The sequence below is a fragment of the Drosophila navojoa genome, chromosome 2, assembly GCF_054131105.1.
Source record: "Drosophila navojoa isolate 15081-1374.11 chromosome 2, UAZ_NAV_1.0, whole genome shotgun sequence".
Taxonomy (NCBI): Eukaryota; Metazoa; Arthropoda; class Insecta; order Diptera; family Drosophilidae; genus Drosophila; species Drosophila navojoa.
Window position 1 is genome coordinate 6,794,826 of NC_142890.1, and position 23,435 is coordinate 6,818,260.

The window sequence follows — 23,435 nt, forward strand, 5'->3', positions numbered from 1 at the left end:
TGATGGAGTAGGTGTTGCTGTTGCTATTGCTGTTGGTGTTGGTGTTGGTGGTGCACAGCGTCGCGGCGCTGGCTGCAATCATGCCAGTCACTTGCCATCAGCCATCAGCCATCAACCATCAGCCATCATCATTTGCAGGATTGCTGTTGCCTTTTTGATGAGACTCAGCTGCAGTTGGCCTTATCGAAGTGGCAATCGGGTGCACCAGGATTCATTGAATTCATCATAGAATGGCATTCACTTTCAGACCTTTGACTCTGTGAAACTCATTTTCGCTGCAGCCAATGCAAAGGCGAATGCAAATCCAAATTAATCCGTTGGGCCTGAAAAAGTCAGCTTTAAGGACTCGCCTGTGCGTTTACTGATTTGTGACTGTGTCGACGCTGCTAATTTCCGACTCTGAGATACGCTGCCCGTGTCGGGCGGAGCGCAGTCGCCTTCAGTCCTCAGGTGCCAGCGATGACACCTCGCCTCGGGTCGCTTAGTCGTCGCAGGTGCTCCGTATGCGATTTCTGCATATGCAAGCGAATATTTTTAGCCGTTTTTAGCTGTGGCAACAATGCGCCTTTGCCCCTCACTCCGCCCACTCCGCTCACTCCTTTGCATTCCTTGTTTGCGCGCTGTGCTCATCGGTGTGAAAACTTTAGTATGTAAATTACTATTTTTGTTCAGGCGAGCGAGCTGCTCGACTGGGTAGCTCTGAGTGCGCCCCCAAAGCGAAAAAGAAACCACGCATTTTTCCGCACCAGGCACCATGCACAAGTCACCATAAAATGCACATATATTTTCTTAATTTATTTAAATTTTTGTTTGCCTTGCGGCACACACAATCACAGACGAGTTGAAGAGCTGACCCCCGCGCTTGACAAGCGCAAATGGCCAGCCCATTAGGCCAAATGACCACTCCATGACAAGGTGCTCGACTGTCCCGGAACATGTGTATCTAAGCACACACTGCGCGTGTAAACTGATGCATGCAAACATTTAAATACTCCAATAATATTATTACACATATATTTGTATATTCCGAAAATATTATTGTGAATATATATTTCTCTGCTCTGCGCAATTTCGCAATATATTAAATCGATTTGTGGTGCACTTTTAGAGCTGCATTTAAATGGAATTTGCGATGCTTTACGACTATGCAGAGGCATGGGCAGGGCCAAAAATTAATTATGTCGCAACTCTAATTGAATTATTGCGTATACGGCACGTTGGTTTTAATGCCGTGCCACGCGCCCCATAAAAGGCATCGTGAAGTGCTCGGACATGGCGCCCAGCCCGGCACCGAGAGTCATGGTTATTGATTTGATTTGTTGTTGCCGCTGCCGTTGCCGTTGCCTCTGTCCCCGTAGAGAGCGGCACGCACACCTTGATGAAATTTTTGTGAAACATCTCGTCATACTTTTTATGACAATTTTATATTCCTTTTTATTGGCATTGACATATTCCTTATCGCTAAGCAAATAAAACCGAATACCATTTCCGTCGCCAGCATTTTTTATGCATCAGCGAAATTCGCTACGGATGTGGGCGAAAAATTTTGTTGGAATTTTTGTGTTCTGGTCCGCACTGAGCTTTGCTTCCAAACACAGAAACTTGTCTCTGACCGGAACATCATTTGCATTTGCGGGCATTCATATGGATTTTTTCGTTTTTAATCTATTTTCGAATGCTGTGTTAACAGAAGTATAACACGTGATCGATTCTCTGGGCTTCTCTGATATAAAAAATATAGGAATAAAAAGGAGAATTTCATTAAAATAACGCAACATTGTAGAGATGGATAGAGGCACTGGATGAACGCGCGAATTGCCATTGCCAATTTAATTTATTCGTCAAGAGTGACTGTGGCTGTGGCTGTCCTGTCGATGTGCTGCTGTTGGTGGGTGCATCCTAGGCACGTGTTAAACGCTACAACAGCAATGGAGTTTGAACCAATAAATGAATATATCTGACGTTCGAAATATGCAAATACAGGACAATGCCTGCATCGTGTCTGCAATTGCTATATGCATGTGTGTGTGTGAGTGTGTGTGTGTGTGTGTGTGTGTGTGTGTGTGTGTGTGTGTGTGTTGGTGGCAGTCAATGTTGCTGACTCACGAATCTACTTTAAATATTTTCAATATATGCATATATATTTGCTTGTGTACAATCTGGCATTTTTAAATGAGCTCCACGCCATCATATCAGACAGAGTCCGCAGAGTGGTCAACTTATGCAGCGCTCACTGTATAGCTATTAATATGTATAACGCTGAGCATATGAATATATTCACAGACCATTGTTATGCTAAGCGAATATTGTGTATCTTAGAGAGTTTATTAAGCTTTAATGCACTTCAACCGCCCAGAGCTCTAAATCCACCCAAATACCACAATTTTTGCACAAATATTTTTGGGCAGCCGCATGAAGAGGAAAACCTAATGTACGAGTAAGATTTTCAGCTTTTGCCATGAGTTGTGCTTGTGTTCTCTCGACTCATGTAAAGCAGCTGCATATTTTATGCTTGCCGGCAACTTGGACAATGCAAGACTTACTGCGTGTATAAATCTGATATGCATCGCTCACTATTCTTATTTTAATTGACCGGAAATTAATAAAGCGAAACACTTGAAGGTGTCTCACACTTTATTCCTTTTCACTTTTGCTTCTAAATACATAAATTTTCCCCTGCTGTCTATAAATAAATAAAAGCACTCACACATACATAATGAAATGTATACACACACACACATAATATACAAGTGTGTATGTGTGTGTGTGTATTTATAAGTTTCTTGGCAGCCATTGCGCATCATCGCCACAGACCATCCATCAAATTGGTCCTTGCCGAAAAATCTTTGAAAAGTTTGCTCAGTGGGAGGCGTCCCTGGGCGATAGATGAGCTCTAATCAGCCAGGCCTTGGCCCGTCCATCATGCCAATGCAATGGCAGGGGGAGGCAGAGGAGGTATGCAGCGGCTCTCGATAAAGTTGGACCACAGTTCCATGTGAATTTAATTTCATATTCTTGTAGATTTACCACAAATTTGTCACTTTATTGGGCTTTCAATGTACAGCGAACTCGTTTGAAAACTTCCAGGCGAGAAAAACTTTTCCGGTTACACATTATGGTGACATTCATTCGTGGAAGAACGTTCGGACAACAGCCGTTGGAGTGGCCTGCGGGCTCCTTCCAGGAAGCATCATTAATGATTCAATGGCAAAAATGCCAGAAAATGTTCATTAAATTATTGTTTTGTTGTCATGGCTTCGGCTCAGCTGACAATTCAATTAGGTGACGTTCAAAAATATTGTTTCAAATGAAATGACGGTCAGAGAAACGTGCTGCGCAGTTTCTGTTTACCATAAGAAATGTAGGCAAAGGCAAACCTAATATATTTTATATGACAATGCAATGTTAAGCAACTTGTACATTTCAAATGTAATTATATATTTATATTGTGTCTCAATAGATATTCCAATTTGTGCTCGAAATGGCATAGTTAACATTTTCGCATTTCAATTAGCTAATTACATTCATGATTTACTTGGTAGAACGTGGAGCTTGTTAAATAACAATGAATCAATAATGCATTAATTCTTAGTCAGCTGACATATGTATGAATGCTATTAAATGAAGCCGATTAAATATTACCAAATATCCCAGAGCATCGATAGAAATTACTGTTACTGCTGATAAACATTTATATAATAGTTAATTTTACATAATAGGCTTATCTATCAATTAGCAATTGGCCTCGGCTATAACAACAAATATGCAACACAGCCAAGCAATTAACGTTTTTGCCTGATAGAAATGGATAGAAAGAAGCCGTACTCTATTGATGAAAGATATGTGTGTATATGTATTTGGCTTTGGCACTTATTTGTGTTCCATCAGAATGTATAATCCTCCTATGTGTAATATGTATATGCTTCCAAAAATTCAGATTTTATTCAGCCTGGTTGGCTTTAATCCCGTGAGGCGGCTCCGATATCTGTCAAAAAGCCAAAAAAAAATGTGTGCCTAATGAGTTGCAAATTCCGTTCTGAAACTGAAATACTTTTGGCAAAGGGCATGCAAAGCCACTAGACAGCATCTATGTACATGAGTAGACTGCACGCAAACTAACACACACACACACACTGCTCGACTCAAACTTCCACTCGTAGACAACATAACATAACCTCAATGTGCAGGCTCGTATAACGGGACAGCTAAGCAACAAATCAAAGTTTCATTTGCTGCATCAGCAAGTTTCAGTGCAAATTTCAGGATGCAAATTACATGTGGCATTCTGGCAACAAGAGATACGTGAGTACGCACGTGCAGCAGCAACTGCATGAAAATCTTAATTGCTTTGGCTTTGGCTTTGCCCAAAGACGACAATGATTCCAATTCTCTTGGCTGGGGCTGCTGTATGCCCGCCGGGATGCTCGAGCGCCATCAATGCACTTGCAGTGCCGAGCAGAGATTGTGAATTTTGCTTGCTTGGATTATTTATCGTGCACAAACTCATATAATACTTAAGTGTGTGCTGGCCTCTACCGAGGCTCTGTCAGGCTCGCTCATTTGGCTGGCGCTGCATGCGTCAGGTCTCCCGGGAGTCGTATTGCTTGATTTCCTGGAGAGCTGCTCTGGCTACAAATGGGGCGCCATAAGGTGCTTAAGCATAATTTTGACCGCTTTGACCTTCACGACAGCCTACTGACTGGCGCCGGGCCTAATGTGCGTACTCTGCATTGCAGACATAAATGTGAGCGGAAGACCCAATAAAATGTAAACAAAAAACACTAATAAAAGCAAAATGATATGACCTCTTTCTTGGTCCAGAGCCTTATATTCGGCGACCGTGTAGAGTATGAAATGAAACATTTTTTATTGTAGAATTTCAAAAGAGATTTTTACAGTTCTGCTCTGGCGTACCTCCTCGGCACGCTGATATCGAGTCCTTGATGCTGCTGCAACATGTCGTATACGCAATTTTGTGTTTATTGCCTTGTAGCGCTTTTATGCGTGTGTGTGTGTGGGAGTGCGAGTCTGTGTGTGTGTGTGTGTGTGTGTGTGTGTGTGTGTGTGTGCGTATGCGTATAAGAACGAACTGGCCAGATTACACCCTTGTGCGTGGCCCTGATCGTTAGTCATAACTTGCTGAGCAGTTGTTGCTTTCCGCCACGGCTGATGGCCCGTTGAGGTGCGCGGGAGGGGCGCGGCTACACGAAATCAATGCACATGAGGGCGCAAGTGGCGCTCCTGGCGCTTGGAGCGCTTGTAGAGCTCGTGGCGCTGGTGGCGCGACTCGAGTAAATTTCATTTGGCTGCCAGCAGCACAAATTTGATTGATGAGATTGACTGATTGCCGTCATGGCTGGGCCTTAGCTGCTGTCAGCTTTTGCGGTCAACCGATGATTAACTCAATCTGCTCTTGCTCATGGCTAATGTCGAGTGAATTGCCAACTGCAAGTCCCTGTCATGAGTCTGCCAGCGATAAGTTGTCAACTGGCACTATGTTCATGAATAATGCACACATGTAACACACACACGCAGAGAGAGAGAGAGAGAGAGAGAGAGAGAGAGGGAGAGAGAAGATAGAATCACATTCAACGTGAAGCATGCTGCGAGCTGTATTCGGCTGGCGGGTCACGATTGTGTTATTAATTATGCCAGAGATTGTGGTCAGTCATAGAACTTATTGTGTCATTTGAAGTAATTATCCAAGCTTAAGCAGTAGCCAGTGTGTGGCCTGGCTGCGCGCCTGTGTGCGTCATAGCCAATCAGAAGCGAAAACGTGACATAACAAATTGATAAGCTCCTCAGGCGACAGCCACAGCTGATGATGGCCATTACATGATCCAGACGCACCACATATGCTGTCAACATGTGCAGCTAATATGCTCGTATGGTGAAGTTTACGCAATTATTCCAGCAAACCAAATTACGAGCACATGTGCCAGCTCGTCCCGACCTTGCTCCACTGCGCTGCTGCGAAACTTGCACTCTACATTTTGTTAAAGCAGCAAATTGCATTGCTCGGCTACATGGCTACATACGTACATACACACATACATGCGCACGCATATGCCACATCAAGTTTGTGTAAATTGGCCTTCTTTGTGTTCACCATTGCATTCGCGGCTTTCCATTATTCCAGCACAATGCTCCGCTTTGCTTTGACTACTTTGCGCATTGCCAAATTAAGCACTGGTAAACGTAGCCGAAGCACCGCTGCGACTGTACCCAGCTGGCAGCCTAGTCTTATGCGATCCGGGCGAGCACTCGTCGTCACAAAACTTTTCTAATTGGCACTGGCAGCAAAAATCGAGTACTTCACGTCAAAGAGATCGAAAACTAAGCCCAGCAGAGCTGAGTAGGACGTGCAGGCTGCGTAGCTATAGTGCTCGGAGCTTAGCTAAACGAGATGAATGTGCTTAGGTCCCATGCAGCAAGAGTGCCTTTGACTCCGCCCACTCCAAATGAGAGCTCACTTTGATGGACGACAATATTTGTTTCTCTTTCATTGTCTCCGTCTTCGCCAAGAAAAAACACAATGCCAAAACAAAGTTATGCACTTAACAACAACCAGTCCGAAACTAAAAATGGAATAACACAAATAGAAAAAAAAAAGAATACAAAAATAAAATTGTTTTTCAAATTGTCATAACTGAAGGCGTCTTGGATTTTGTTTGACTTTCTTTTTAAATGTTATTAAACACTTAGTTAACTCAATTTAAGTTCAAGGCTAGATATTATATTTAGGACAAGCCACTTCATTCATTCATGACATAATCAATTATTCATAATTTTCCCTTTGATTCGAAAACATACTAAAATATTCAGATTATCTTCCGGTTCAACACCTAAATTATGCATTTAGTCGCCTCCGCCGGCAACCGCAAGCAAACCAGAGAAGCCTCAAAAGCAGAAGTTCAGCTTGGAGAAAATTTAATGAAAGCATTTTAATAATTATTCGGTTTTTAAACTCAAGCAAATCAAGTGGAGTGAATTTCACTTACGCAAGAATTTTCAAAGAAGAAATAGTTCATAATTTTACCCTCGTCAAGTGGGTCCATAAGCTGTTCGACCTCGGTAGCAGAGACATAATTGATCTCTTGGAGTTTACGCACAGGGCCGACGTAGACAAATGAGATGCAAAATGTGTACTTGTCTCTCATTTGCATATCTCAAAAGGTTGACAAGAAACATATCTTTTGTGAGACGTCTTAGCATACATCAGACAAACGGAGTCGGAAAAGTGGCAGAGCTAACTGCTGCTAACTGCTGACTCGTTACTAAGTTACAAAAGAACGGAACTTTTGCTACGAGCGCTGCGCAGGCAAAGAACAAAAAATTAGATAAATTATTTGAACAGCATTCAATTTGTGGCAAAGCACATGAAATGCAAACACGAAACGTAAACAGAAAAATTTTCGGCTTTGGCTGTGTGAAAAGGCCAAATGCAAGCGTTCTGGCCGGCTGCTGGCTGTAAAAGAACGTCCAGAAGTTTGGCTTTCAGCTCATATTTTATTCAGCTGGAACGAAGGACCACACAAGTGACTCCTTCGCCTGTGGCCCGGCTTTGGCTACATCCGCGAAATACCCAACTAACGAACTTCTGCAGCTGAGCTGAGCTCTAGCCATTTTGTCTTTTATTATTTTCTTTCTTTTTTTTTCGCTGTCAAGAATTTTTTACTCAGCTACGTTGAAAGTGAAAAAGTGATGGAAATAAAGTGCAAGTTTACGGCCGTCATCTCTGAGAGGCTGTCTTTTTTATTTTTAATTTGCATATCCTTGGGAGTAGGCACACTAACCCAGCCATCAGCTTAAGCACATAAGCTGAGCTCTTAATTAATGTGAAAGCCCTTACAAATGTTTTAATTGTTATACTTTAAGTCGCATTAACTAGACATGTTTGCAGATAGCTGAACTGCATATTTAAGCGGCTACATGCAGAATGTGAAATAAAAATATGACTTAACCAAATCGAAATTTATAAAAAATTTAAAGCAGCTTTCCCTTTTTTGCAGCCAATCAAAATGTTGTTTTGTTACATAAATTAAACATTCATGAGGGCGACGCTGAAAAGTATGCTTTAAAATAGCTATATTTGCACCATATATGAAATATTTATTACAGTTTATTAGAATTTGCACTCTGGAGCTTATCTATGCCACGGTGCTATCTTAATCGCCCAGAGAAGGTCACAATCGATTTAATGGTGCGGTCATGCGAAAACTGAAAAAAAATTCTTAACAATACTTCCTGTATATGCCAATCCCTGTTTACTTTTCTTCTCCTGCTCCTTTTTTTTTTGTATTATCTAGAAGTTTGACAAAGGAAAGGAAATTATCATAAGTTTCGTAGCTCAAGGGGCGGTAGTCGCTTTAAAAGTACTTATGCAAACACACACACACACACACACACACACACACACCGTAGTAGACGCACGTGTGTGGGAAAGTATTTTATGAATTATCGATTTTCATTTAAGAACATATTTAAGGGCCCCATGCAAGATTGGGAGACAATGGCAACAAGAACTACAACTATGCGTTGACTTTTGCTGTTGACGTAATGAAATTCCTTAAAGGTATTTTGCCAGATTCTCTCTCCATCTCTCTCCCTCTCTCTCTCTCGTAGTGTCTCTGGCTGGATGCTCGGACAAGATATGCTTGTCATTCGACAGTATGTTCGACGTCCAGCATGGCACGCACAGTTGGACACACTATGAGTGGAGCTAAATGCTGATACAGAAATTAATGTAATTAACACAGAGTGTTGTAGGCACAAGTCGAGACACCCACTGCCACTTAAGGCTAAGTAGCTGATGACGTCGCCTAGCTCTCATCAGCAGACATGCAACACATTTCACATTTCACATTTCGCACTTTGAGGGATTGCCGCACAATAGAAGTTGCAGCCCATTGCGCTCTGCTGTGGGCAAAAATGCTGAGGTTGACATCACGCAATGGGCACAATCAGAGCACATGCAACCGAAAGTAATTACGGCGACATGTGGCACGCAGGTGGACCAAATGAAGTCAAACTGCTCCTAAACCTGACTAATGGAGTGTGGAGCACAAAGCGTGACGGCGCAAGTACCTTCTAGATTGTCACAAATTAATTAATAATGCTTGTAACATTTACTTTAATTAGATTGCGACAAGGAGTGTGGATCGGGTGTGGGCTCACACACGCTTCGAGTAGTTCGTGATGGACATGAAAGACCTCTGTCAGCATTATAAATGACTTGAAGTGAGCTGCTAGCCACTCAAAGTGTAACTTAATTGGCAAACAAGCAAATTGGACTCTAGTTACGCAGCAGCTATATATGAGCTCATTTTAATGAACCAAAATGTAAATACTAAGCCTTTGGCTTGAATACTGTAACGTCGCATATGTATTTGCTCTTCAAGCTTAGAGAATTCTCGAATATAATATTGCAGCAGCTGAGCCTCAATTTGATATTTATTTTAATTTTTACAGGCATAAAATTGTTGCTTAAATAAATTCCGACTGTAATAAACTCTTTAAAAAGATTTGCGAAATTACGCAAATAAATCCTCTTTGCAAAAAGTATTTATTGAATGCATTCTACCTCGTTTGCTGTTGGCCCGATAAAAAATAAACCAGTAGTTAAAGTAAAGCCATCTTAATTTCGTATATTTACAGGGCTTTCGCAGCACTCGCCTGTACTTGCCAGCTGATTACCACCCAATGCCAATGCCAGTTTGCTGCTCCGGTGCGCCTGTTTGTTGTTGCTGGCGAACAATAAATATTGATTACGATGGTGTTTGAAATTGTTGTGGGTTTATTTGGTTGAGATGGCTGGCTTAATGTTCCGTTGAAATTCTAATTTATAAACCAATTAGCAGCCAAAGCTCACAGCGCAGCCATAAATTTTCGCTGCCAGCAAATTTAATCAAACAGCTCGCTGCACGAGCTGCCGTTGTCTACTTCGCATAGTTCCTGGCTCTGGCTGGCACTTATAGACTTTGCCTTTGGGGAAGGCGTCGACTTACTTCCAACTAAATATCATTCACGCTCCGTTAATTCGAATCCTTGCAAAAATTAACTAATCGCACAAAACGTTCTCCACTCGGCAAAGCATTTGGATTGCCCGCTTAACACTGATTCGCATACTTAGTATGATTATCTGGGCCAAAGTAATAATCTGGGCTGAATATTTTGGCAGACGACAGCTAATACCCCCATAGAATGTTCATGAAACGAGAGCAGCTAATTATCGCGTGTAAGCCCAGCCGAACAAGAAACAAACTTCAGTGTTGAATTTTCAGTTAGTATTTTATTTATGAACTATTAATTTATTTAAAACGAAAACATACAAAAGGTACAATACATAATTGGAAAAAAAATATCGAGTTAGAGCCAAATTATATTCACAGTTTGTAATAGTAGTAGAAACTTTACTCTATGCTCTGGTTTCCACTAACAATTTCCGTATTACTTATGTAACATTGTGTATTTTGGATGCCGTACCTAGGCGTACGATGGCAATCACACACATTAGTATTAGTCCTGTATATATGCATGTGTTTATATAATGATTTATTCCTACAAAGATTTTCATTTTTGTTTTGTTCTTTTACATGTATTATAGTATATTAGCAAGTGTCCCGCATTGACATTCTATTCACGCTAACCATATTGCATTTAGCCGAGCTCGTTTTATAAATTTTGCCGTAACACGAATATTTTATGTACATTTAATTAATAACCTCTCTATTGTGAACATGCGTTAATTGTTATTTGGTAATTGAGTTACTCCAATACTATCTTATTCTATTACGAACCACAGGCCCACACACCACACAGGCCCCAAAGAACAATACCAAATGCCAAAAACCCAATGCTAACAGTTTTACAGTTAGCAGAGTGAATTTGGTTTTTGTATTTGTATTCGCTTAAAGGTTTGGTCCGTTTGGATGCAACTGTACTTTGGTTGTGGCCAGTCGTTCGTTCTATTTGTTTTTGTTTGCTTAATTTTGTTCAATTTTCCGGAATGTTGTCCTTATATATCTTATATACACTTTGGCTAATTGGGGGACGAGTGACTATTTAAGAACGTATTTGGACTATAGATGTACACGCACATATATATATACTTACATGTATATATATATATTTAGTAGTAGTAGTAGTAGTGGTATTTAGTACTGCTTATATACACGTTGATTGGATGCTTTCCAATTTACATAGACGTACTCGCTTAGTTACTAATTAGGAAGGCACTTGACATTTAAAACAATAACGTCAACTTTAACAAAGAGATGAGAAACGACTAGAAACGACAAAAACGAAAAACAACTTTACATAAACACATCCATATGGTACACGTAGTAAGTGTTACATATACACATGTATGTATATATAGATCTGCAAATGGAAAATACAGAAGTCAACGACTATTTCTTAAAATATTGTCTGCAGCAGCATTTCCATTTCCCTTCACAGTCAGACACACTCACAGGCTTTCATACACACTCGCACACACCTAAATATATATATACATACATTCTGCTAGTTAGGCACTGCTGTCAGACCATCCTCCTCCAAGGACCTTGGCACGCAGGAGTAACTCATTAGCCCGCTGGCCAGAAGTTTCCCATGCCCCATAGGTATAGCTATTCCTAGCCGGATATTAATTACGCTCATCCATTTGTAGCGCATTAATCCGAAATACACAGCACTGAATTATGCGCACAGCACAACCGAAATCGCTCATACGACAAGTTGTACGGCGTGACTGAGTTATGATGCCGTCTCCTGCTACAAACCTATTCGCTGTGATAAGCCGCCCAATAAAGCGTTTATGAGGCTCATCGTTCTAAACAAAGCACATACACGCATACACACGCTCAAACGCAAGCACAACAGACACACACACAGTACAAAATATATACATATATCTCTCTGTCTCTCTCTTTCTCACTCGCTTTGTTTTTGGCTTGTTCAACACACATCCCGCTGTCGCATTCTCATAGGTGCGGACAATTATGGAGATTCCTTTTGGTACGGAAATGGGAATATCGTGAAATTTATGAGGGTGTGTGTGTGTGTGTGTGTACACATGCACGCAGATACACATGAATAGAAGTATGAACATATTTGGAGCTCGCTTCCTCTCCCAGCGCTGCGTATGGACAACCCATTAGTTGAGCCTTTGCAGGAGGACTTTGGGAGTTTTGCTGTTCCTTTCGCATCCTTGATGTATGTGTGCTGTAATATCTGCTGTGCTTGGGCTTGTTGGCACTGTGTATTCATGGCATTCGTGCGCTTTTATTTATGCGTGCGTTTACATTATTGATAACATTAAATGAGCTTCACGCAATTTGTTTTCATTTGTATGGTTGAACCGCATAATTTAATGATGTTGGCAATGGCGATGGCGATGCCAATACCAATACCATTACCAATGCGTATGTTTCTTGACTGCTCATGTGACTGTGCTCCAACCAACTAACGTGTAATTAGCTTTGGTTGCCATGGCAACGATTGGGCAATTAAAGTGTTGTGAAAAAAGCAATTAAGGAAGTGAAATCAAGTTGTGCACAAAATATTTACACATGAATATAGAATCACGTACGTAGTCATATCATATATCATTCACTCAACCAGTCAACCACTCACCCACTCACCCACTCATCCACTCACCCGCTCACCCACTGGAGAGCTCTGTGCAGACAAATGCTTAACCTACGAATTGCGGTAGCCTAAATTATCTATTTGATGGCGCCTACTGTGTACTGACCTAGGACTGTGCAGGTATGCGTAATCGTCCGCTCCACTCATTAGTAATTTACAGTTACAGTTACAGGAAGCTCGTCCACTTAAGTACATTTATGTATACATATATATTTTAAAAACAGATGCCAACTCCTGTTGTGGCGACTCCAAGAGCCATCTACTCCGTACACACCTGTTGTTGTTGTTGTTGTTTCCGACTCTGGGAGGAGGGCTCTGGGCTTAGGTCGTTCCCCTGTAGATTTGTATTGTCGTTTATGCTAGCAGCGGCCAAGGGTACTGTTGCCCCATTGTCGGCTTGTGGCTAGGGTCCGGATGCCGGCACATGAGCTGCGTCTGAATCGGAGGCCGCCAGGGACTCTGCCTGAGCGCCTGGCCCACTCTGCCTGGCGGAGCTCTGGACGTTCGGGGAGGTCACGTTGATGGCCGTGGTATATACGTGAGGCTCGCAGTCCGCCGTGGTTGGTCATCCGTAATAGAATTGTGAGCTCACCGGTAAGCCAGTGGAAAGTGTACGTGGAGCTGTGCCGTCATATGATAGCTGCGGATGTAGCATAGCCGCTGCGGCGGGCTTTGTGCGACGCAACGTTGACGTGCCAGCGGCTGGCAGATGACTTAATGTAGCCATCGCCAGAGGCGATGTGGTCGGCGTCTGTTGTGTCTGTGGATGAGCCGGGGAGCCGCTGGCCAAAGAGGCGGGCGGCGTCGGCGTGTTCGCCGGCCGCTGAACAACGCCCATGCCCTCGGTATTTATGATGTACCCGCCGCGAATGGTGGGCGCCGTTGTATACTGGGCCAGGGACGTAAGGGGCACCATGGTGTCTGCAAGCACACGAATCGAAAAGTTGACGAAGCGTGCCCCAACAAGCGAGCCCAACTGGCAGCGAGCTGAGACTAATGAAGATACTTACTAATGCCACTGCTGCCGGGCAGAGCGCCGCCAGGGCCATTCGCGCCAATCACAATGGCCGGTGCCAGGATGCCTGTCATGGGGGCCTGGGCTGAAGGTGCGCTGCCCGCACTACTCGTAGCCACATATGTGCTGGGCGCAATGCCTATGAGGTCGGGTGACTGGCGCGCGCCCATTAGCAGGGGATTGGGTATCAAAGCGGGGGCCGCGCAGGGACCGCCAACGGATGACAGCTGGCTGGGCGCTAGACTGGCGTACAAGCTGCTGGCAGGCGCGTAAGTGATGTAGTTCTGCAGTGTTCAATGACAGATGATAGATGGTAGATGGCATTGGCCAAGGGTTAGCGATGAGTAATGTTACCCACCTCGTTCTTGGACACGCTGGGCAATGGTATCGAAGTGGTAAGGTCAATGTCGGCGTCTATCTCGGAAATGGTGTCGTTAAAGCCGCTTGGAATAGTCGTCTCATCGCCCAGCCCGCCGCTCGTGCCCCCCTTGGTGGAGGAGTTGGAGTGGGTGTCGCTGGCCATGCGTCGCTTTTGCAGCAACAGGCGCGCTACCACAACGACAATGGAGCAGAGCACACCGACCAGCCCGACAATTAACAGATACAAATAGAGTCGCTGCTGGTCATCTGTGAAATGGGAAAATCTTTTAAATTAATAAAGGGAAAAATTTAAATTCGACGAGCTCACTTGAGCCAAGGATTTTCATAATACATAATAGCAACATAAGCCCAGCTCCATTTCAGTTTTAAATTTCTCTTGAATTTCATGTCGTCTTTGTTTGTGAATAAGATCTGGCAAGGCATTCGTAAAATGTTTGCGTGGCCCTTGCTGACAGTGATTCCTTGTGGGATTACGCCTACATTGCGGGACTGTTTTTCAAAGAGCCCCACCCGGACTCCGCCCCACTTGCAGACGGGGTCTGTGGACCGACTTGTGACTTGTGTTTTCTATTACGGCCCGGTGTAACGCAATGCGACATTCGGGTCAAGTCGGAAGAGACTTACCCTCTAGACTTAAGTCGGCGCTGTGTGTCATCACCGGATTGACGCCACTGCCATCCGCATCAGTGTCCAGCGAGCCGTTGGTTGCGGTGTGAATGCCCTCTGGATTGGAGTTGGCCGCGCGTCCGGCGCCGCCAGTTGCGTTGCCTCGTGAGTTTTTGGTGGTATTGCTGTATAGTTTGGGTATGGCCTCCGACTCCTTGTAGATGAGCTCATCGTCGTACAGGTCGTTGATGTCGCCCTCGAAGTCCTCCGTTTCGTCCGCCTCCACCTCAGACTCGTTGCTCTCCTTTAACACTTGCTTCGGCACTAGGGAACAAAGACATAGAACAACCAAACGAGCAACATAAATCATGCGGCCAAGTCACCGGTAACGGAGGGTCGGACGCCAAGCACCGGGCATCAATCTTGTGCCACGATGCGCGATGTGATGGGAGGCGACTCTACACTACGCCAGGCGATGCGATGCGATGCGCTAACAAAGGCGCGCCCTAAATCAGTCTGAGTGGCAGAGGCAAACGCCCCTTGATTTTTCCCACGACCTACTTACCGCATGTGTAAACAACCTTCAGATACATTCGCGAGTTTGGCTGGCACGGGGTCCCAAAGGTATTCGCATCCGCGGCGAGATTGCAACGCCTTCGGCCATGGCAAATTTGCATCACGGTCTCCGTGGCGAATGAGGCGAGGCATGCTATTAAAGGCCAGAGATAGAAAAAGTAGTTAGAGCGCGGCCAAGCCACGGATCAGGCTGTCTTGATTGATGCAATCCACAGCTGAGGCATCAGTGTGCCAGGCCACCATCTCCCCAATACTCACTCTCCTCACGGACCCCTTGCGGCTGCGGACACTGAATGCTCTCATACTCAGTGCGTCCGAAGCTGGCGCTGTAGACGGCGATGCGCGAGTACGGGTTGCATTCCAATTGAGCGACATCGTTGTGGCAGGCAACCTTGCTGCGGAACTCATCTGCAAAACGAAACGAACGCAGCAAACTCCTCTATATTTTTGAAGTATAGTGTGTAATTTTATTTAATCAGAAAAATTAATTCGTTTCTAAGGAACTGCGTTTGCCCCGGAATTGTATATCCAATGATTGAGATAATCAATGACTCGGATCTTTGTAATTGGAAGTCACGAGCTCCGACAGTTCAGTCAGACAGTTCATGCTGGGCGCCTCATTACGGCACCGCCAACAATGCTGAATTCCAAATGTATATATGTATGCGCATATTCGATAATGGGACACAGCATTTGCTGAAACTTGAAGCTCCCCAGTCCCCACTTGTGCTGGGGGCCATGCGGCAAGTGCGGCGCTGAAACTTAATTTTGTACCGTCGATGTTTTTCAAGTTATACAAAGCACGTGCAAATGCGATTGGACTGGTACTGCCACAAGGCTATGCCGCCGTTGGCAGCGTTCCTACCGGTTCGATACGCTTCCTTGCCCCGCGGTTGCCGGACACGCCCGTGGGGGGGGCCAAAGCCCGCCAACTGCTGTTTAGTGCTAGTCAATGCCCCCCGTGTGCCATCGCTCCATTCCACCTGACTGAATTTTTGGAACGCACAACAACTCCGTAAAATGGCTGTCTGGATGGTAGTGCCCCATGCCTCGTCTCTGTGTTCGTGTCCGTGTTCGTGTCCGTGTCCGTGTCCGTGCCTTTGCCTGTAATAGTATTTGTTTGGCAAAACATCGGCTCTGTGTGCTTTCGGGTCATGCCCTAGGACGAGGACCTTTTGCTGCACACACACACACGCACACACACACACACATGACTGGGCCCAGTCCCAGTCCAATCGAAAAGCCAAAGTCCGGATGCAGCCAACTCTCGTTCAACTCATTCGGCTGGACGTTTATGTGTCGATTCCGGCAATCCAGATTGTTCAGCTCAGTTTGGCCTGTTGTTATGCTGTACTGTGGGACGGACGGACTGCTGTACTGTGCGGAATTTGTTAGCCATTTTACGTGTGCCATTGTACGCCCAATAAATTCAACCAAATTAAACAAAACTTGCGCTGCAGCTGCTGACTGACTTACATGGGCGACATTTGTAGGCGATCTCGACGATTTTCCGGCGCTTGGGGCAGGGGTCGCTGCTGATTGCATTGGAGCTGGCCGTGCTGCTGTGATAGCTGCTGGTGCCGGACGAGTCGCCCACTCCGCTGGCGCCCAGTCCGTAGAACTGCGGGGAGCCGTGGAACTTGCAGTGCTTCTTCTTCTGGCAGGCCTCCACAACCGTCTGCAGCAGCGAATACTGTAAGCGGAGAACAAAGGTGGGTGAGAACAGAACGAAAAATCAGTTGCAATTTAGTTTTTCCAATTTTATTTCCTCCGTTATTTATTTTTCATTCGTTTATTTTCCTCTTTTTCCGTACTTGTCGCACTGCTGTGCAAACAGAAAGAGCTGAAAAGTGAACGAGTCCAGGAATCGGGCGGAAATTGTAAACTTTTACAAATTGAAATAAAATATTTGCATTAAACATGTAATTGAAGTGTTTCCACTTGTGTTTGACTTTTTCGTTCTCTAAATATATTATGATTTTAAGATAGAGCTCGATTCGAGGGGCACCGATGGAAAAAGTGCAATCAGCTGATGCAATGTGTATAAAGTTCTCTAAGCGAGTTGCTCTACTTTTAGTGAATAGCCCAGGCGCTATATGGACTTGTATTCTGCCTGATTCCACGCTAGATAAAAGCTGGCGAAACATGGTTGATCCATTTGCTATGACCATTATGTGCAAACAAGTTGTTGTCCATCATCTGCATGGCATCTATTCAATCAACAGCTGCATTGTCTCCTGACTATTAGCAATTTTTTCATCGTGCTATTTAGCGCTTCAGCCAGCTGACAGGCACGTCCAGGCCAGCACAAAAAATATAAAAAAATGGCCACGTCTAGCTGCGTATATCGCACCACTGGTGCCTGTGCCTGGTAATCCGTAGCGTGAATGTAAACTGTTTATTTTCAAGTTATTTTTCACTATCTTGTGTTGACAGCGCCAAGAGGATGATGAGCATGGGCGGACAGGCGGACAGGCGGACGGATGGATAGATGGGCCATACAACGGCAGACTGACAGCAGGTTTAGATTTGCTTGGCAGCATCAGTCGCTGGGCGAGTCGTCACAAAATTTAATAACAACGACAGCGACAGTGACAACACCCTGAGGACCGGATGGCACAGAGAGTGAGCGAGGGAGAGATACTAAAACAGCGAGCGTTGAACAACAAAAACAGCTCTTTGAACAATGGCTGGAAAATGGAGACAAAAACGATGCGAGAAATTATTTGCTGTGGTAGCCATTTTTAGCGCCATGTTGGCGCTGCTGCTGCTGCTGCTGAGCAGAAAGTTTTGGGCTTGCTGGGTCGACCCGGCCCAGCCTAATGATGCCCCATGGGACGTGAAGGCATCTTGGCCAGCACAGCGGGCTGGCCGACAGGCCAGACAGCGCATTGACTTTGCCTGACACAAAGGCAACTTTTGGCCTTCGTCAATGTTTTGCGTAGCATTTCTCAGCGGTTCGTCTGCTACTCATTTTGGGGCCCTACATGTTGCCCCCACTGTCAGATGTAACAGAAGAACATTAAAAACGGAATCAAATGAAATGAAATGAAATGAAATGAATCCAACTGTCTGTCTCGTATTGTTTTCTTCTATGTTGTTGAGTTTGCTTGAAATTTAAATTCATTTTGGGTTCAAAGGATGCCTTCAATTATTGGAGAAGCCAACTGAATTGCTTAATGAATTGGAAGCGTTATTCGGAATGTGGACAAACGAATTTCCTTATCCCTTTGCGCCTTAAAAAGAAAAAAGCAAGTGGAATTTAAAACGGCATTCAGTTAACTGCTCAACGTTAGCTAAATGAATTTCGACATGGCGCTGAATTTCTTCTTCTAAACGACTCAAGGACTCTCAGCTCGATGGTATTCTTTGTAATTCTATCTCAATTGCAGTTATATCTTTTTTTCATATATTTCAGATTCAAGTGCTTACAATTTAGCTCACTTAAGGAACCATTCTCCGCTTTTTATAGACAAGCGAAACTTGCCATCGAAGGCCCTTAAATTGTTGCCCTGTTTGGAATTGACTGTCTCTGGCTTTGTCGGCACTTACCTGAAGAGCATTTGGCCACATGCAGTTCTCAGAAGAGCTCTCGCTCTTTTGAGCATCGTCCGCCGTAGACTCGGTAATCGGTCCGTTCGGTCCGTTAGTGCTGCTCGGAGCTTCCATGGCAATGGCGTAGCCGTTGTTTACGTAGCGATTCGCGGGCACCTTTTGTGTGGTGGATCCGAAGATGGAGCCACGCAGCAAGTGCTTGGCCTTGCCACGTATTTCGGGCTTCACGGTGCCGGTGACGGGGCACAGCTCCTCAATGCTGTAGCCATCTGAACAAGTGGAGGTTGCATAAAGCACGAAATGGCAGACGTGTTAAGAATAAATGACCCGGGGATGGCCCACCAGGGAGTGAGAGAGAGAGAGAGAGAGAGAGAGAGAGAGAGAAGCCCCCAGGCAGGCCCCAGACAGAGAGCAACACTTACCTTTCGCCACGAACTTGTTGTACTGGGCAAATTCAATTGAAATGCTGGTGCCGCGCGGGCACGCAATTACCACCTGATCCGTATCACAGGCCGCCTTCTGATATGTGCGCAGTGTGGCCGATAAAAGAGCTGTTGGCGATACGTGGCGTGCGGAGCGGGCGGAGCGGGAGCGGAGTTTCCATTGCCATTAAGCGGGACACATGAAAAGCAGCAGATGAAAAATAGCATTAAAGTAATTGATTGTGCCCATAATTAATTAAAATTTAATTAATCTATTATGCACTACACGGCGCGCACTGATAAAGATATTCAATTAAATGAAGTCAACTCGCTTTAAACTGATCGCAGAATGCAATTTATTATGAAATTCCACAAAGAGCGCGGCCGCAGGGCTCTGCACATATTAAATAGCTGACTAAATTAAAACAGACAGCGGAGCTCAGCATTTTTCACGAGCTGCTCGGGCAGCTAACTAGAGTCCATGCTGCGAACAAACACCTGAGCTAACAGCACTCGGCCCTGGTCTGCTGACGCCTGCCAAGGAAAACAGCTCAAGCAGGAGCCGGGAGCCAGGAGCCAGGAGCCGGGAGCCAGGAGCCGGGAGCCTTCAAGTAGCTGAAGCAATGTTCTAGGCGTGGCTGGCGCTTGGCGTTAAAATGTGTTTCCGCACTTCAAGCGGACGCCAAGTGCACATTTTTAGCGCTCTAGAATTCCTCTGCTTCCTAAAGGGAGTTGCATGCCAAATTATACGAAATTCTTGGTAAATATTTTGCTCGCTTCGGTTCGGTTGTTTATGCTCTTGCCTAAAGCAACAACCTCATTTTAGATGAGCTCAATATGTATGTGTGTGTGGTCAGCAAAGCGACTTGATGTAGGTCATGTAAGTGGCGCTTGGCTTTCAATTAAATTGCTGCAATAAATCAATTTCCGACAATTTGCCATAATGTTTCAGCTACCTAAATGAAATCGACAATTTATCAGCTGAACAATTTAAATACCAAAACTTTAGTGTATATAAAACGGCATATATATATATATATATTTACATATATATATGTATATATGGTTAACGTGGGCGTTGTCTAGCTGGGTCTCGGACATGAAATATAATTTAGCCGTTACCGTTCATTGCTCGCTGGGGCATTTGGGCTCTAATGAGTTTGGGGCGCCGCGCGTGCGAATTGGTTTTGTTTTTGATGACTGCCCATGGCAGGGGCGTGACGGCCAGCACGAGGAAGTGCGGATGCGAGCTAAAGACACCGAGATTGAGGATATTGCAGTCCAATGCGAACTACTACCAACAGCCCACTGTCGACTGTCGACTGTCCTCTGTCGACTGCCGACTGATTTATATTGCGAGCCATAAATTATATTTAAATGGCGCGCTCTCGCTTCTGGCAACATGAGCCGAGCGTACCGCAGCTTGTAATTATTTCTAGATAGAGTATATAGTGACTACACACACATAGATATATATGTAATAAATACGCTGGCTGGCCCTTGACCAAATCGCCAAATGGCAGGGCACCGCCCCGTGACAATAAATTTGGTGTCCAGAGCTTGACCGCCCCATCGCCTATCGCACGGATGCAAGTGGGCCACATTAGTGGGCCAGTTAGATAATGCCGTTTAGTGGAATAGAGAGCTCTTTCTCGGTTTGGCTCGTCCAATCTTTGCCATGTGCACGAAATTTAATAATTTTTAGATTATTCACATGCGCATTGCCAACGGAATCGCCCGCAGCACTTGCTGTTCATATCTCTGATATTGTACACTTGTGCCAGCTGGCGGTACATTAATTTAATTGTTATGGCTTTACAGCTGGTGTTCTGGTCTAGGGGGAACTTTCAAACGGTTCCGCTAGTCCTTGGCTCAATGTGTTGGCCGTTGCCGGTCGGAAGCGAAAGTCTCTGAAGTTTTTATTGATGCCATTTGACTTCGGCAATCGAATCACTTTGGCATGGAGCGAATCCAAAATGAAAAGAAAAAAAAAATGAAGCAGCATGAAAAAGCTTCCTTTTGCGCTCGGCCATAAAATTCAGCCTCCCCCTCTCCAGCTCTTCCGTCGCAAAACCATGACCAGCAGCGTTGAAAACTTTACCTTTTAAAGTGAAAGTATTTTCAGCGGGTTGCTCAAATTGAAAATACAATAAAAAATACAAAATAAAATAACAAAAAAACGAGAGTCCCTTTGACCTTGCGGTATGCCCCCGGAACAGTCATTCAATATATATGTATATATATTCTATATATAATGTATATTGTATGCTCTCGTCTCCATTTGCAGACCAGTAGTTGCCGGATGATGGCGCATTTTTTGGGTAAACTTTTTATTTGATTCGAAATTGAAAGCGCTCCAGACAGATGCCGGTAGCTGCTGCGCTTAAAGCCCGGCCCGGCGTTTTACGAGCCGCCCGGACGGAGTGAAGTGACGGAAAACTGTCGGCCATGAAATGTGTGCTCCAGGCCTCGAGAACATTACTTTCTCAACTTGCTGGAGTAGACACGTGTGTGCGAGTGTGTGTGTGTGTGTAACGCATGTGTGTGACTGTGCGCCGGTTTTCCACATGTGAACCGCAACGTTTTACAAACATATGAATAATTTAAATATATATATGTATGTGTATATATATATAATTGTATATATATGTAAATGTGTATATACGGCGAACCCTCTCAGTGCGGCTCAGCAGTACAATCCTGCTTGCCTCAAAGAAGATAAAGATTGAATATTTATATACGTGCTTTATGTATGTATGAGATTATGTCAGCACATCGAATCAAATGTATTATGCAGTATTCTTAAAGCAAATGCAGCCAGCAGGACAGCCAGCAGGAGCAAGCTGTCTTTGACATTCTTTCCAGCTATATTATGAGGGCTAGAAAATAATCTATGCTTGGTTTTAAATGTGCCTCATCGACTAATGTATTATTGACAGAGCTAACTGGGTCGTCAACCGGTTGGCCTACATGCGACATCAAGCGAAAAATGGAAAAAAAAGTAAGAGTAAATAGTTTGGGTCTCTTGTGACTAATGATGCTAGGCCCAAACTGTTTTTTATACTAAGGACACGCTCTACCCTTGTCCCCAAAAGTGTGATAAAAAATTTAAAAATAGAAACTGTAAGAAGAAATTTCCACTGTGATTTATAGAGAATTATACACATACACACACACATACATTCGAGCGAAAAGGAGAGAATTAACTTTGATTTATAGTGAATTATATACATATGTACATATATATATATATATGTATTCAAGTGAATGTTCTTCAGTAAATACTATTTTATAAGTACATCCAGCTGATTGACTCGAACGTTTTCTCATATTCATTGAGTTGTGCCGTTGAATTGAAAATTCGCTCCTTTAGAGAGACTTTTCGCCTTCTGCACTAGCGGAACAAATGATTGCTCAGTAATTCTCAAAGCATATTTGCTATGCAATGATTGATTCTGCTGCACATTTCTGCTGAAATTCAGGGATCCAGAGATATGTGTTTGCTCACACGAGGACCTTATCGACTTCATGTGCAGCGCCTTGCACAATTCATTTTACATTCGACAATTTCCAAATATCCGTGGAGCTGCTGCTTGTGCGACGTCAGCCATCAGGCATCAGGCATCGGCATCAGGCATCAGGCATCAGGCATTGGCATCAGCCGTCAGGCATTCAGTTAGCTCCACTTTAGTTGTCTCGTCTATTTGCTGTAAGCTGCTGGAATCCATTCACCCTGGACTGGCAGTGTCAACAGCCAAGTCGCTGCTTTGGGACAGCCAAAGCGCGATTGAATGGTCTCGAAGCCGATGGGATTCGATGCAGAGCAAAAAAAAAGGGGCAGAAGAAGAAGAAGAAGGGAAAAAGCAAGCAACTGTCATCGGGAGTTGTCGAGTCAATGGGGCAGAAGAAATTGATTTGTTTTGATTTATTCCCATGTACTTGGAAACATCAGCTTCCATCAGGGTTCCTGATCTAGCTCTGGCTCTTGCTCTGACTCGGGCACGAGCTCGACTCGGGCACGGGCTCATCTGTCCGGGCATCGCAGTAGCTGGCGTTCGATGCTGCCCTTGTCCTGTTTGTCTCCTTCTGATGCTCATGCAAAACTCGTGTTGATTTCCTTCTTTGGAACTGCCTCTACTTCGTCCTGCTCGCTGCGAGAGCGCCTGGGCTTGTAACTTCTATATTTTATTGTCCCATTTGACTTGCTTAATAAATGGGAATGTGCCACT

The 23,435-nt window shown here is 44.4% G+C and overlaps 2 protein-coding genes across 5 annotated transcripts in view; one reads left to right on the forward strand and one right to left on the reverse strand.

Moving 5' to 3' along the window:
* The first annotated feature begins 5,019 nt into the window (after positions 1 to 5,019).
* The window catches only part of pnt (ETS transcription factor pointed), a 171,669-nt gene continuing 153,253 nt past the window's right edge, over positions 5,020 to 23,435 (forward strand). Inside the window, exon 1 of the mRNA XM_089256138.1 lies at positions 5,020 to 5,042. The gene's annotated coding sequence lies outside the window, so the exon portion shown is untranslated. The remainder of the gene's footprint in view (positions 5,043 to 23,435) is intronic.
* Positions 10,276 to 23,435, reverse strand: part of LOC115563833 (uncharacterized) — a 30,908-nt gene continuing 17,748 nt past the window's right edge. For all 4 annotated transcript variants that reach the window (XM_089256137.1, XM_089256136.1, XM_030387385.2 and 1 more), the window contains 9 exons: positions 19,207 to 19,335; positions 18,782 to 19,053; positions 16,706 to 16,922; positions 15,488 to 15,637; positions 15,219 to 15,362; positions 14,672 to 14,977; positions 14,025 to 14,293; positions 13,662 to 13,950; positions 10,276 to 13,572 (listed from right to left, as the gene is read on the reverse strand). In XM_089256137.1, the coding sequence (XP_089112263.1) occupies positions 13,217 to 13,572; positions 13,662 to 13,950; positions 14,025 to 14,293; positions 14,672 to 14,977; positions 15,219 to 15,362; positions 15,488 to 15,637; positions 16,706 to 16,922; positions 18,782 to 19,053; positions 19,207 to 19,335 (2,132 nt within the window). In that variant the 3' untranslated portion in view covers positions 10,276 to 13,216. The remainder of the gene's footprint in view (positions 13,573 to 13,661; positions 13,951 to 14,024; positions 14,294 to 14,671; positions 14,978 to 15,218; positions 15,363 to 15,487; positions 15,638 to 16,705; positions 16,923 to 18,781; positions 19,054 to 19,206; positions 19,336 to 23,435) is intronic.